The 14,496-nt window shown below is 42.3% G+C and overlaps 1 protein-coding gene across 2 annotated transcripts in view; it reads right to left on the bottom strand.

Moving 5' to 3' along the window:
- Positions 1 to 14,496, bottom strand: part of TGFBR3 (transforming growth factor beta receptor 3) — a 486,836-nt gene that overhangs the window by 142,666 nt on the left and 329,674 nt on the right. For both annotated transcript variants that reach the window (XM_069641782.1, XM_069641781.1), the window contains exons 7-9: positions 11,703 to 11,892; positions 8,503 to 8,798; positions 2,609 to 2,758 (exon numbers count right to left, since the gene is read on the bottom strand). In XM_069641782.1, the coding sequence (XP_069497883.1) occupies positions 2,609 to 2,758; positions 8,503 to 8,798; positions 11,703 to 11,892 (636 nt within the window). The remainder of the gene's footprint in view (positions 1 to 2,608; positions 2,759 to 8,502; positions 8,799 to 11,702; positions 11,893 to 14,496) is intronic.

Genomic DNA, 14,496 nt, shown 5'->3' on the forward strand with positions numbered 1-14,496 from the left:
CTTCTCTTATAGTGAACAAAGCTAAAGAACAGATTAAAGACTGCACGCAAAAAGGAAGACAAAGGGCCTCATTACGACCCAGGCGGTAAGGGGTTTACGGCAGCGTAAACAGCGCCGACCCTTACCGCCTGAGTACGAGGTCCCTTAGCGCCATGGCGGATTTAACACCTGCTTTTAGCAGGTGTTAAAATCCATGTCGCTAAGGGACCATGGAGTTAATTACGCCACCGTAATTTACGGTGGCGTAATTAACGCCTTCCCCACTCCCATTATGCCCTATGGGGCAAAAATGGGAATGGGGAAGGGTAAATGAGGATTGGGGACTTACCGCCCCGCCAAGGTCGGAATGGGGCGGTAAGTCCGCCAACCACCATGGCGTAAACATAGTTTACGCCATGGTGGTAAAGTCACGGCCCAGGCGGTAACTTACCGCCTGGGTCGTAATGAGGCCCAAAGATGGAAGGCCACATAGCCCCATAACCAACGCCAGTGAAAAGACAGCGGATTCAGGCATTGCTGAAAATTCAAAGACGGATATCATCTCCTCACAACATGTTGTACATCAGAGTGCCTACAAATCTGTGCATGACTGCTTGGATGCCGTTGTGGCAAGACGTCCTTTAAAATGCAGTGGTGTAATTTCCTCTCTTGGAGCCCTCGCCCGGCTCATTGACTTTGCATGTCTCTAGGTGGGCGAAATCACAATGGTCCCTCACCAGATTTCGTGGGGGTCAGCCCTAACATCCTTATCATGCATTTTTCAAAGTGGTTGCTGAGGGGTGAGATTTTCCCAGTAGGAGAAATGTTGGGGTACACGACGTGCAGATGCCACTCATATCCCACATGCATTCAATAATCATGATGCTTCCCTAGAGTCTCCCTCTAGAACTCTTGTGCATATGTGCCTCCTTACGGATGTTACACCATATTTTGCTATTCTAAAGACAAGTGCCCCTTTGCCCCCCTCAGGCAGAGACTCCTCTTCATCCCTCAGACAGGGCAGTGCAACTATAAGGCAATTGTACGCAGCTGCCTAGACTGCCCACATCATAAGCAAACCAGGTGCCATGAATTTGACCATACGTTCTACGAATGTGACCTTAGTGTAAAGGGGGGGGGCTACAATGGCACTTTGCCAGAGGTGGCATACACCGTGTGCCAGCACTGCTTTCACGCAGCCAGATGCTCATTAGAAAATGTCACACTTCCACCTTCAGGCCGTCACTCTGAAGCTTTAGCTCCAAACTGCTAATGATCACACCCCAAAACGATCCCTCATTCATAACCCTCAGCTGCTAATTCACATCCTACAGTAAGAAGATGGCCTCATCGAACCATTCCCATCCTTAACATCCCACAGCCATAACTTAACAGGTGTGTCTGTAGATCACATGTTCACACAGGGAGGGGTATCCTGGAGCTATTGGAAGACAACAGATGTTTATTGTTACCCAACTCAATGGTACTCATTTTATTGACCGCGGAAGAGTGACGGGCTGGGTGGATTTTCTCGTATTTCAAATTTGTGACCATGAGGTAAAACACAGGCCCCATGCAGCAGATGAATTAGTCCACTGAACCACGGCTCCAGCCACCCATTTGCATCACTCAGTTATACCCACCAGTCACTTATTTTGTCTGCTTAAAGCTGTCCAAGATTTGTCCCCCAAGCTACTAGCGCTCCGTAATCTGCTCAATGATTGCTTCAGAAATGCCACGTTACCAAACTTTCTTCCCAATCTGCCAATTCTCTGCACCCAAACTGTCCCTTAAACTGCCACAAAATGTTGCTCGTTTTCCGCCAAACCTGCATTTCTTTTCCCCTGGAATGTTATTTGTTTGCCCCCCAAAAAGGTCACTGACTCCTTTGCTACCTAAACTCAAACTATTCTGCCCCCAAACTGTCTTCTGTCTGCCCCTATTTTCAATCAAATATGCTCAAATGGACAACTGTTTTCCCCTCGAATCATCAGTAGTCTACCCCCAAACTGTGTTTTCTATGGTCTGAGAATCAAAACAGTCACTCATCTAGTTCAAAATATTAACTCTATGACCTCAATGTGTCAGGGTTGTGCCCCAAATCTGGCACTCAAGTGTTCCAAAGCTGTACCTTGTATGCCGCAATCACTACTTTCCTCTCCACCAAAAATGCATTGATGGAATTTGTAAGAATATTTGCCCTAATGTTAATACTGTACAAAACTATTTCTGTAACTAGGTCCCAGGAATGCTCTTTGTGCATGTATCAGTGTAAATCCTGAAATCTAAGGCAACATCTGAAATAATTGGCTCATGTGATGCATGATACAGAGTGGGGTCTGCATCCTTTGGTTCTCCAAATGTTTTGGATTACAACTCCCATCAGCACTAGTCAGCAGTCAAGGGCAAGGGATCATGGGAGTCATAGTCCAGAAAGTCTGAGGCACCACAGGTTGCAGATCCCTAATGTACACTGGTATAAAGGGATTTTCCAAGTTCCATGAGAAAGGTTGCATAGGTTATACATTCACTGGTCTCCTTTTAGTTACCATTTTTATATTTTAAGTTATACTCATAAATATTACTGCATGACAAAAATTCAATGAACTATACCAGGCGAAGTACTTACACTGTTCAAGTAAGCCACACTGTCAGAGACCTGGATTTGAACCGTTTCACAACTCTTTAATGGAAACTCCAAGATAAAATGAGTTTCGTTCATCTTTGCTTTGCACGCAGGATCTCGAAGCGAAAGCTCAGATCCCAAGTACCCAAAGGCCTGCAAGGGGAATAAACAGATGAGATGGATTCAGGGTGCAACATACAGCCACTAAGCTTAATGTTCAGAAATGCAAATGGAGAAGATAAAATATTATGGGGTAGCATTCTTCTTCTATTAAGTAGGTTTTGCATTGGAAGCTATGAATACAGTATTTGTTTTTGTTATTGCTTAACAATATGCGTGGTGAAAAAATGTAGTGTCCCGATTCAAAGTCTGCCTCATAGTAGATTGTTTTTCACTCATTCACTCAAATTAGTGACGTCTGCAGTCACAGGAACCTGATGTAGTTAAATTACACCACTCAAAACCATGTCAGAGCAGAGAGAATCCCCCTGCATCTGCCAGATACCACTGGAGGGAGCAAGCATCATAGAAATCCTGGGGCAGTCTGGAAAGTGCCTTTTGTAGTGGTGTGCATGGGGGCTGGCAATCTTTGAAAGAAAAGGCAGAGCCCTGGCAAGGGTTTGGGCATTGTGTGCCCCCTGAATGAATGTGAGGTGCACATGAGCAAATTACAAGTGATTAGTCCTGCATACAAACATATGAACTGTCTATGTGGCCCCAGCCTGGCCATGGGGTTGGTGATCTAGGTCCAGTACTGCATTGTGTGGTGGGACTCTCCAGATGGTCTGTTAGTCCTTCCCTGACCACCTCCATAATCACACACAGGTGCAAATTCTCGCTAGAACAAAGATAAAAATGTGATTCCTATATAACTAATGAAGTGTGGCAGGCCATTATCTCACTCAAAACTGACAAGGCTCCTCGCCAAGATAACGTTACAAGTCTATTTAATGAAACATTTAGGGCCCATCATACTTTTAAAATCTAGATGTTAAAGTGTATACCAAGGTGCTAGTGAAAAGTCATGAGGGGATTGTCCATAATATCATACACGCAGACAATCAGGATTCATCAAAGTCTGACTAACATTTGATAATGTATTGAGAGTTATCTTGTTGATGGCACCACACAATTTGAGGAAGCCCACTGACCCCGTTCGTTTTAGATGCAGAAAAGGCATTGAACAGTGTGGATTGGCGATCAGATCTTTTGTGGATATTCTCCTGCTATAAAAATCTGATAACAAAGATAAGTTAATGGTAGAATATCAGATCTAATCAAGATTATAAGAGGGATATCCCAATTTAATTTGATGATGCGCAAATCAAACTATTAAGGGTATTACATTGGCAGCCAGAAATATAAACTCTCATGTTTCTCGATGTTGAGCGTATGTCCCTTTCAGACCATTGGAGACTCTATCTAGGATAGAAAAAAGAGATGACTGAATTCTCCACAGTGTTAGGCTTCAGGTTCAATGCTTCTAGGGTTGGACGTTATCAGTGAGGTCCAAGAACAGTAATCTGAAAGGGTAGACTTTAAATGGGCTGAGATGTCAATAAATATGTAGGGTGAAGGTTAATAAGAAACTCTCAGCGCTCTACAAGATCAACTACCCACCCTTGTTTGAATCCATCAGGTCAGACTTTGCCATATGGAAACATAATTCTGCCTCTTAGTTTTACAGAACTAACATCCTAAAAATGAATACACTTCCTCGTCTCCTATATCTTTTCAGTCCCTCCTGGTCTCTGTCATGAGGGTGTGATCTGCTGAGGCTGGAGAATGATCTTATTAAATATGTTTGAAAGAGAAAGAGACCCAGAATAGCACAGAAACAAGTCACTAGTAATTGCCCACAAGGTGGTTTTGGATGCCTCAATCTTCCCAGATATTATGAGTCTTCTCCGTTTTTTCGTCTTGGAGAATGGGCAAAACATTTGTTAATTGAACAATGGTGAGAAATGGACAGAGAAGTGGCTGGAATACCATTTTGGAAACTTATTTCGTCTGCCTGTAGGGCATAGACTTCTTTCGGTTAACATGAACACTGCCACAAGATCAGACTTGGAAGTATGGGACCATGAAATGGCAATGAGAGGGCTGTAAATGCTCCTGTATCCAGGAAAGCTTATCTCCTATTCATGACTGGGGGCCATTCAATAGCCAATCAATAGCATCCAATTCTAACAGCCAAGTTAGCCATTGCAGGGTCATGGCACAAGATAGAACCCCATTGATTAATCTTTGGCTAAATTAGGTTTTTGTTGATGATGGCAATGGAGAGACTAACAGCAGACTTTTAAGGATACCCAACAGTTTCACCAGAATCTGGCAACCCCCAATATTCTTTTTGTAGTAGAATAATGGCGATCTTACTTGCCCTGAAAGAATACAAGTGCTTCCATTATTTGGTATGTAATTGTTTATTTTATTTTTTTGTTGGGCTTTCATCTCATCGGTACAGTATGATTAGAGCCCTGGATATTGCATGCATAGTCATGGTGAGGAAATCCATTGAGTTGGGTGAGGTTATGAGCACAGATATCAATGTTACCTAGGGGCAAATGACACCTCAATAGTTGTTTCAGTGTACAGGTTCCTGCAAGTTAAGACTATAAACTCTCTGGCCTTAATTCAATGGTGCAAGCTTAAAGCGGAGTGTGCTACTTGGTTTCTGTAGAATGTAGGTGTTTAAATCAGATCCACTGTGGTTGCTGCAGCCATGGAGGCGACAGCTTACTTTTTTATAAAGGACTTGACACAAATACTCTATGGGGCTTAAGGTACACAACAGAGAAATTAGTATTTTCCTGGAACTTGTCTTACTTAAAACAATAAAATGGAACTCCACTGAGACTAAGTTAGGCAAACTTGAAAGGGAATACAAAACTACTAAAGACAGGTCTGTCTTGGCAGGAATTGGGCTGCTGAAATGATGTTTTATGAGGCTGCAAGGCAGTAGATCTAATGCAGGAAACAGCCTACCCAATCCAGGAGGTATGCCGTGGTGGAGAATCTGGCACAGGCATTCTCATGGTTGACTAGACAAGACAGAGGACCACCTGTGGTCAATAAGATACAGGACATCCAGAGTGATATTTGTCACATTGCAACTGAAATCATAAAGCAATACCAATATGTGATAATAAAGCTGATCCATGTATAGATGAGGTCAATCTGCACAAGACAGACAGTGGAACCTGCAAGAAACTAAAGGGACGCATTACTGTTGAAGTGATCGTGGAAGCTATGAATGCTATTCGTCTAGCAAAAACCCCGGGCCCTGAAAGAGTAAGTGCTGAATTGTATAAAGGGTTCCCTGGTCTGGTGGCCACTATGCTACTGAAATGATAGACTGTAGCTGTGGAAAAAGGTTGTCGGAAATGATGCTATAGCCAGTTACAGTGACATTGCTAAAGCCTGGCACAAAACTCACATTATGTGGGTCATACCACCTACCATTCATATTCAATATGAATGTAACAGGTTAGTGAAAATGTTAGCTGCAATGCTCACAACCCTTATGGGAAGCTCGGCACACCAGACAAGATTCATCCCTGGTAGGTTTGCTAATATTATTGCTTGCTGACTTTTTTGTTTTTTCTGAGCGGGCAACCCAGAAACAACAGTGGTTATGGCCACAATTTTGTTTCTATATCCTGGACATACTTGTGAAGGTTGCTGACATTTCTTTGATAAGGTTTTAAATTGATATCATCGATCAAACTACTATACGCTAACCAGTCAGCGTTGGTACATCAAGGGGGCCTAGGACAGGGCTGTCTCCTGTCATTACTATTCACTCTGCCAATGGAACATGTTGTGCAACAAATACAAGATGAAATGGTGGGAAAGGGAGTAACTGCCAGTGGGGTAGAATCAGTTATTTCCTTGTAGACTGATAATATATTGTTGTATTTAAAGAAGACAAGCGCTGGAATACCCATGACCATCAACATTATCGACAAGTTTGGTTAGGTCTCTGGGTTATAAAACAACTGGACACATTCTGAAGTATTCCTGCTAGAGTTATTTGTGCAGCTTCAGCCATAATGCAAACCTGGTTCCCTATTCCTGAACATGCCTGATGCTACAGAACTTCTCCAATATCTATTAACAGCATCAGGCACTAGGCACCTCTTTATGCCTATGTAGGGGCTGTTGGTGAAAGCCAGGTCTGTGGTCAATATTGTGGCTGGTAACGAAAGGGAAACAGACCCAATCGCCTCAATGCCTCAAGAGAACTGAACCCAGGCATGCGTTCTAACTCAAGACGCATTCATTAACGTGAGGTATCATCTCGTTCACTCTAATATGTTTGTTAAGCAGATACTACAGGACACCTGTTATGCTTCATGAAATATATTTGTCCATAAGCGCTCCATGAGTAAATGGTGAGGAAGCTGAAGTCAGGTTGTTTAACATGTTTTGGGCATGCCCTCTAACCTCCTGGTGTTGGGATAAAGTGATAGGAGAGATTCGGGCAATCCTAGGTGCACAGATACAGAAAGGCACCCTGTGCATGCGGCTCCCACTGCATAAAGGCAAGGGCTGGGCTGTCACTCTGGCACAGAGAAAGATCCACAGTTTCATCGTTTGGAATGACAATGAGGAAGCATGCCATGCTCTCACCCATCCCAAGTCTAGACTGCAGGATATCTGGAGTGAATTTAGAGCTCATTTAACTGAGAAATCTGACCAAAAGTGTGGATTCTGACACTGGTGAATCAAATATGGAATGATCATTTTGCCTGTTTTTAAGATGGGTGGGGCTCCCCTTTAAATGTTGCCGCTTGGAAATTTGAAATGCTTTTCTAACAATACCTCGGTGGGATGTTTGTACATAACATAAAGAATGTGTAAATGCCTTTGTGTATGCATGTAAAATGCCTTTGTGTTAATTTACCAGCGCTACATTATCATGTTTCATTTTGTCTCTGGGATGCACAACCTTGAGTCCTTTATTGTTTTCAAGCGTCTGTTAGTTGTATGTTTAAAACTGGGAATAAAGTAATAAAAAGATCCTCTCAGTAAAGACAGTAAAGAAGCATGTAACATATAATGTTGAAATACAAACCACTGTCCTTTTTTAAAGCAAACGTATGTGATGTGAGCAAAACGCAGCTTTGCCACAATGTTTGTGAAGGAATGATTGCTTGTATAATATGTTCGGTGGAGTCTGCGTTGCTAACCTCCTTCTGGGGTGCCAAAGAAGCTGCACATTGCAACTAGGAAGCAATTCAATTTACATATGAACTGATGGACGTTGCAATGGAGTTCACTGATAGCTAGCAAGACATGTTGTCTGAGAACATCACCAGATTCTTGGTACTGTTACAATAAAACGTATTACATCTAGCTCGTGAAACATACCCTAAGCTCTACTGCAGTGAGCCCTTCAAAAGGACAGATACAACATTATGTTTTGGTTCATGAGATATTAACTGCAGACTTGGAAGGAAAGCTACAAGTACTATTTTGTCTCTAAAACACATTTACTATACAGAGTTGAAGTCAGAAAGGCCGTCTTGCATGAAGTAACAGTCACTGAGGATCTAATCAAGAGAGTGTTGAAACGACTCTATGAAAGTGTTTGAGGCGCATATGAAGTACTCAGATAGGCGTGTGACTCTATAGAAGATGTGTGTCAAGCAACATTCCTGCTCAGAGAATTTACAGCATAAACTCTGGCTAAATCCTGGGTCACATATCGTTCATTTCAAACTCAATAGCTTAGTGAACCACAAGTTAATGATTAGCGTTATTGTAACATAATTTTCTAAAGAGATGCATTTTATTTGATTGTTTCATTTAAGTGGACAGAAAAATAAATAAAATACATGACAGCAGCCGATATGTCACCTTTTAAAATTTCCAAAATGAACACCACCTACCTGCAGGCTCTCCTTCTCCACGGACACCATCATCATTTGGTTGTCACACTTGACCGACAGGTCCACATTGATATTTCCTTGTACCTCCTCAGGTTGCTTGTGATTGGTTAAGAGGTCTTCGATGCCGAGCCCGTGAATCATCTGCCTTGATGATGGCATTCCTTCGGCTATCTTGTCATCCACTTCTCTGTTGTTGTGAAAGGGAACCACAAACCCATTCCTTAGTGTGGGGTTTAACCCTAAGAGCTCGGTCAGCTCCGGGGGAATCATGTGATCTTCCTCATCCTTCATCTCCACTAGAAAGGGTGGGAAACACGTTAGAGCGGTGGCAGTTCAAGCAGCAGCTCACCACTGAAAATCAGGACGTAAAACTGCCAAGAGAAAAATTTCCTTATCGCTTTCATGTACTTGATTTGTTTTGATAACTTTTATTGGAACATCCAGCAAAGGCTTTTAAAGGGCACTCAGTCACAGGGGACCACAACAATGGCATGCAACAAGCAAAGACAAAACCTTATTAATTTGTTAAAGCGTGTCTGCATATCGTAGAATTCAATTGGGCTTCGCTTTTGGCCTTGTTCCAGAACAAATTATATGTAATTGTCCCTTTATTTTTCGGGCAAGGCACATGGGGAACAATATTGTGGCTTTCACATTTTTACATGCAGGCAAAAATCACTTTACGTGAACTTGGCTTCTTTCTGAGTGAGATTGACGACTTTGAGGACCTCCTTATGAGTATGATGGTGGCGGTAAAAAAATGCATTACTTTAAATACCTAATTAGGAGTTTGGAATTTGCATTTTGTATTTTGTATTTTATTTTACATAGCGCCTTATGCCAAAGCGCTGTACATAAGAACAGAAAACAGAACAAATAATGAAATAAATATTTAAAACACAGAGTATTTCAGCAATTGGAAAAAATCCTCCTCAACCAGATAAGAGAAGGTGGGATTGTAGAGAGAGGGAGTGTATTCCAGTTTAAGGATGCTAGAAGAGAAAAAGACCGAAAACGAGATTGAGCACAGGGTGGATGGGAACTACAACACGATAGTGATAAGCAGACCGAAGGGAGGGAGAGGGACGATAGAAAGAGACAAGCGAAGAAAGATAGGGGGTAGAAAGAGCATAGCGCACTTTAAACACTAAACATAAGAAATTAAACTTTAAATAGTGATGAAAAGAGAGACATCCAAGTTGAAACAAAGAATAGGAAATAGAATCACGAGGAGCCAACAGACAAAGAACACAAATAGAAGCATGAAATACAGATTTCAGCGGAGTTTAACGAGATATGGGAAGTCCAAAGAGTGCAGAGGAACAGTAGAAAAGGCATGAAAAGTTTAAAGCAGACACCAGTAACTTGGTGGCTTTAAAAGTCATAAACGGACAAGCTTTGTGTATGTTGTACAGATGAAATCGACAGGAATGAGCAGATAGTGAAATATGATGACTGAAAGAAAGATCTGAGTCAAAGAAAAGACCTAGGTAATGGGCCAATGACGAAACAGGTAATTAAGCCGCAGGAAATTAAATAGAAGAAGGTAAAGAGAGGAAGAAATAGTAGTAGAAAAGAAAAGAAACTTCGTTTTTGCTGCATTGAGAACTAAAAAATGGTCTCACATCCATGATTGGATAGCCAGTAAACAGGCACTAAGTTTAATATGAATGTCATCGGTGAAAAGTGGAAATGAAAGAAAAAGCTGTGTATCGTCAGCGTATAAGTGATGCAAGAACCCAAAAGAAGAAATAACTCGAGCTAACGAGGTACAGAGAGAGAAAATAAAAGGATCAAGGACTGAGCCTTGAGGAACACCACAAGTAAGTGAATATGTTTCAGAGGAAACCCCTTACCAAGAAACGGTAAAAGGTTCTCTGGGATAGATATGATTCAAACCAGGCTAGAGTGGAACCAGAAAAGCCAAAAGAAGAAAGAGCAGACCGTAAGAGTGTGTGATCAACGTATCTAACACGGCAGAAAGATCCAGAAGTACGAGTAGAGAAGACAATTTAGCATTACATAGAATGTAAAGAGTCCAAGACAGAAAGAAGAGCAGTCTCAGTAGAGTATCCTGGGCAAAACCCAGATTGGAACCATGGGAGAGCAGAATTACAAGACATAAAAGTAGAAACTTGAGTATAGACTATGTGCTCAAGAATTTTAGAAAGATATGGCAGGAGTGTAATGGGATGGAAATTGGAAGCAGAAGATACATCAGCAGAGGGTTTTTTCAAGATAGGAATAATAGTAGCATGCTTAAATGAAGAAGGAAAAACAGAGGAAAATAAACAGGAATTAAATAAAATTGTAAGATAAGAAACAAGTGAAGGATAGACTTTAGATAGAAGTGCATATGGTATAAGATCCAGTGGGGAGGAAGTAGGGTGAGCGCAGGCAAGGAGACAGAAAGTATCTTCATAAGTAATAGGAGTGAACACAGAAAACATTTCTTCAGGAGATTCCAGAGGAGAAGCAGAAGACAGAGAGCTGGCCTGAGTGCGAGAGGATTCAATAACTGATCAAAAAGAAGAGACCGCAAAATGTACTTTATGGAGTAAATAGGAAGTACTGTGTGGGGTAAATAACTATATGTGCCTCATGCAGAACTTTCCATCTACCCCACTCTGCAAATATTCTATGCATTTGTGACTCATAATTATGTGGAAATTGAAAAATAGGATCCACCATCCACACAATGCAGTCTTTACTGGGAACATGAAGGATAAATTTAAAGGACACGCTTTCCAAGAAACAATGTTAAGACACAGTGTATTCGGCAAAAAAAAAATGTTTTGTAGCAAACAAGTCCAGTTTTCACAATTGTATTCACAACCTTTCTTCACATCATAAACCCTTTTGATTGGTTGTGTGCCCAGAACGTTTTCATTATGTTTGTCTGGAGGGGCCTGGGATGCAAGTCATCAAACCCTTCAACACAAATATGCTTGCACTTACTAAAAACCAACAGCTGTTCTTAGTGCACGCACAAGTCAAGAAGCTCATATAAAAGTGCTGCACCCTATGCAGTTGCAGTGGATATGCCCAATTGATTATATTTTTTGTTTGCAAATTTTGGGTGTAGACGTAGGTGAAAGCTTAGTTAGGACAAAATCACAGAACTAGTTCTTTCTTTCTTGAACTTATGGTAATCACATCACACCCTGTAAACAATGGCACAAAGCAAGCCCAGCACTTACCTGTTTGCTCAAGTCTAAGATGGAACTTATTAGCCACATGGGTTTTGGTGTAGGAAGTTACTGGGCTGTAGCCATGATCTGAAGCCCACGTGAACAAGCTCTCCATCGTTGAAGGAATGCCTGGCTCTATTGTTTTGCTCATAGTCATGGAGCGCTCTGCCTCTTTTCCAAAGCCAACACTGTTAGGTGCCTGTGTATGAAACAAATAAATACTTAGTCTGCAAAGTTCTGGCCACACAGGCTGTGATCGCTCTCAGATGCATTCTATTGAAATCTACGATATATTTAAGTCAGCATATTTGGCTTCTCTTACCAAGCGTGTCCTTGGCAAGCAAGCCAAGAGGTTTGTCAGGAATATGCCATAAGGCGCTAAGCTCTTCCTTGTTAAATTGTGCACTGAGGTTCCCTTCCAAAAAGTGTTTATTTGCAAGTGCTATTATTAATCTGCTAGAATGTACAGTGGCATTTATGCTAGCTAACAAGTATTCGGTTCTTGTAGCAAGAACATACTTTCTAAAAGTGGACCATGACCAGAGATAGACTGTCTCATCTGTGGTCTAAACATTCTGTTTCAAGTGGAGACCACAAGGGACACCAGGCTGTGGTCACTGTCTGGGTTTGCTGCATTTCAAAGCAATGCCGCCATCAGCACTAAGGACAGCCCGCCTACAGAGACTAACAGATGCAAATGAATGATAAAGGTTACCAATAGTAGGGCAGGTGGTCTACCTGACACTAACTTCTACAACTGCACACCCCATAGATGGTGGCATGTAGAGAAGCAACAACACACACTCAAAGGTGAGAGAGAGCGTTTAGCTCGAAGATCTTTGTAGATGCTGTAGGCTGGAAGAGCTCCTTCATCAGTTTACTCTAACACCCACTTAATCACTGTAATCATTTTCTATTGCCTGTGGAAGCAGGGGATGGGCAGGGCAGAGTATGAGGGGGTGATACAGCAAGCCATGTTTATGCTTCACTGAGGCAAGGCGGAGAGAATGGTCTCTCTTTTCCACCTGTGCTTGCAGAATCACTCACTGGTCTCCTTGTGTAGTGACAGGCCCTTACATCCCTGCCTCTACTTAGTAGGTCACCCATGTAACGGTGCTAGCGATGGGCTATCAACCCGGGAAAGGCGGATGGTTGCCCTTGCTGGCCCTTTGCACTTACCTGTGCTTCCACCGTAAGCGTGAAGATGCGCTATGTTAAGGGTTCATAATCCTTTATGTGCCTGGTTGGTCTTTCAAGCACAAACCTTACTAATCTAATGCCAAAAGGACATTCAGGTCATCCAAATTGAGATGCTCACCACTAGCAATTGGTCAAATATCATCATTTTATGGAAGATAATAAACAGACAGCACTTTTACATTTTTCGTCTCCATCACAGTTGTGTCTAAAGAACTGTTGTTAGTAATTTCGTAGGTCCCTACGTCTCTGGAATCCACCACCTCTATGGTTATCCCGTCACAGAGGTTATGGGGAGCTTTCTATGTTTTGCAACTTAAAATGATGGCTGTTGGACTGTACCACCCTAGTCAGCAGGCTAACTCATGCACTAGCCTGAGGTTGACTGCTCTCAACTCCACCCTCAGTAGTCTTGGTTATAATGTATCTTCCTTCCCTATTTTGGCACAGCATCAAGCATAGATTGCTTCAAACTGAATAAGCCTTGTAGCAGTTGTCCCCATTACTAACATAATGACTTGCTCCTTGTCACCCCGGATTGTTCACAGTGATTTGAAAGAAGCTTTGCTGGAAAAGTCTACTTTGGGTCCTGCGGTTTTGTATAATGTTCAACCCATTTGTTTACCACCACATGTAAGCTTCCAGAGCTTTCAGTCACCACTGTTCTGTGTGGCTCTCTAGAGACCATATTGAGAATGTTTAGAGACCAATGAGATTCTCAACCCTTTACATGTTGGGTTCTGCCATCTAGGGGCACTTAGTCTGTCTTGCAACAACTTTAAGATCTGTCTCGAGTTCCAAACTGTAGATCCCACCATCAGATTGGAGAAGCAGACAGAGGTCGATGTTAATGACCTGTCCTTTAAAGGGTTATAGTCCTATCAGGACAGTCATGTCAAATTCTGTTTCTCTTGCTCCTTTTGCATCCTTGCCACAACCACTCAGTTGTGGCATGCCTCTGTCCCCTCTCTTATTCAATGCTTACTTACACCCTTCGGTCAGCCTCAAGCATGAGCATGGTTTCAGGTTTTATTCTTATGCTTATGACACCCAGATTGTTACTGCCTCTAATTGGTTCCATGTGTTAATATCCCCGCAAAAATATCACCATACAAAAATATTGCCATATTTTTGTGGCGATATTAAGGCATGGAACCTGCGGGGGACACCCCTGCAACCCCCGCATTATTTTTAAAGTTAGCAGGGGACACCCCCGCAACCCCTGCTCCCAAAACCCCCCAAAATGATCCCCCCAAAAAATATCGCCTATGGCTGTTCCTGACGACCATATATATGGCGATATTTTAGATGGGGATAATATGTAGTGATACCCTCTAATTGACATGTATGCCTCGCTTAGTAAAGCTGTGACTCAAGGTCTGGGGGTTAATATGGGTAGCCAAGCTGACCCCATGGAGGGTGCGGGCAGGCTTGATATTACCCAATCCCTGAAATGCAGCAAGTCTTTCTCTTCTATTGCAGCTATAGACCAGGAGAATAACATAACAAATTACTTAGGCAGAACTCCTGACAAGACATTAGAGAAGTATGATATGCAGGAGAACGTGAGGACAACAATGACATCCTGCGTGCAGCAGGCTCTGGC

Source organism: Ambystoma mexicanum, chromosome 1q, assembly GCF_040938575.1.
Source record: "Ambystoma mexicanum isolate Mex_15411 chromosome 1q, UKY_AmexF1_1, whole genome shotgun sequence".
In the NCBI taxonomy this organism is placed as follows: domain Eukaryota; kingdom Metazoa; phylum Chordata; class Amphibia; order Caudata; family Ambystomatidae; genus Ambystoma; species Ambystoma mexicanum.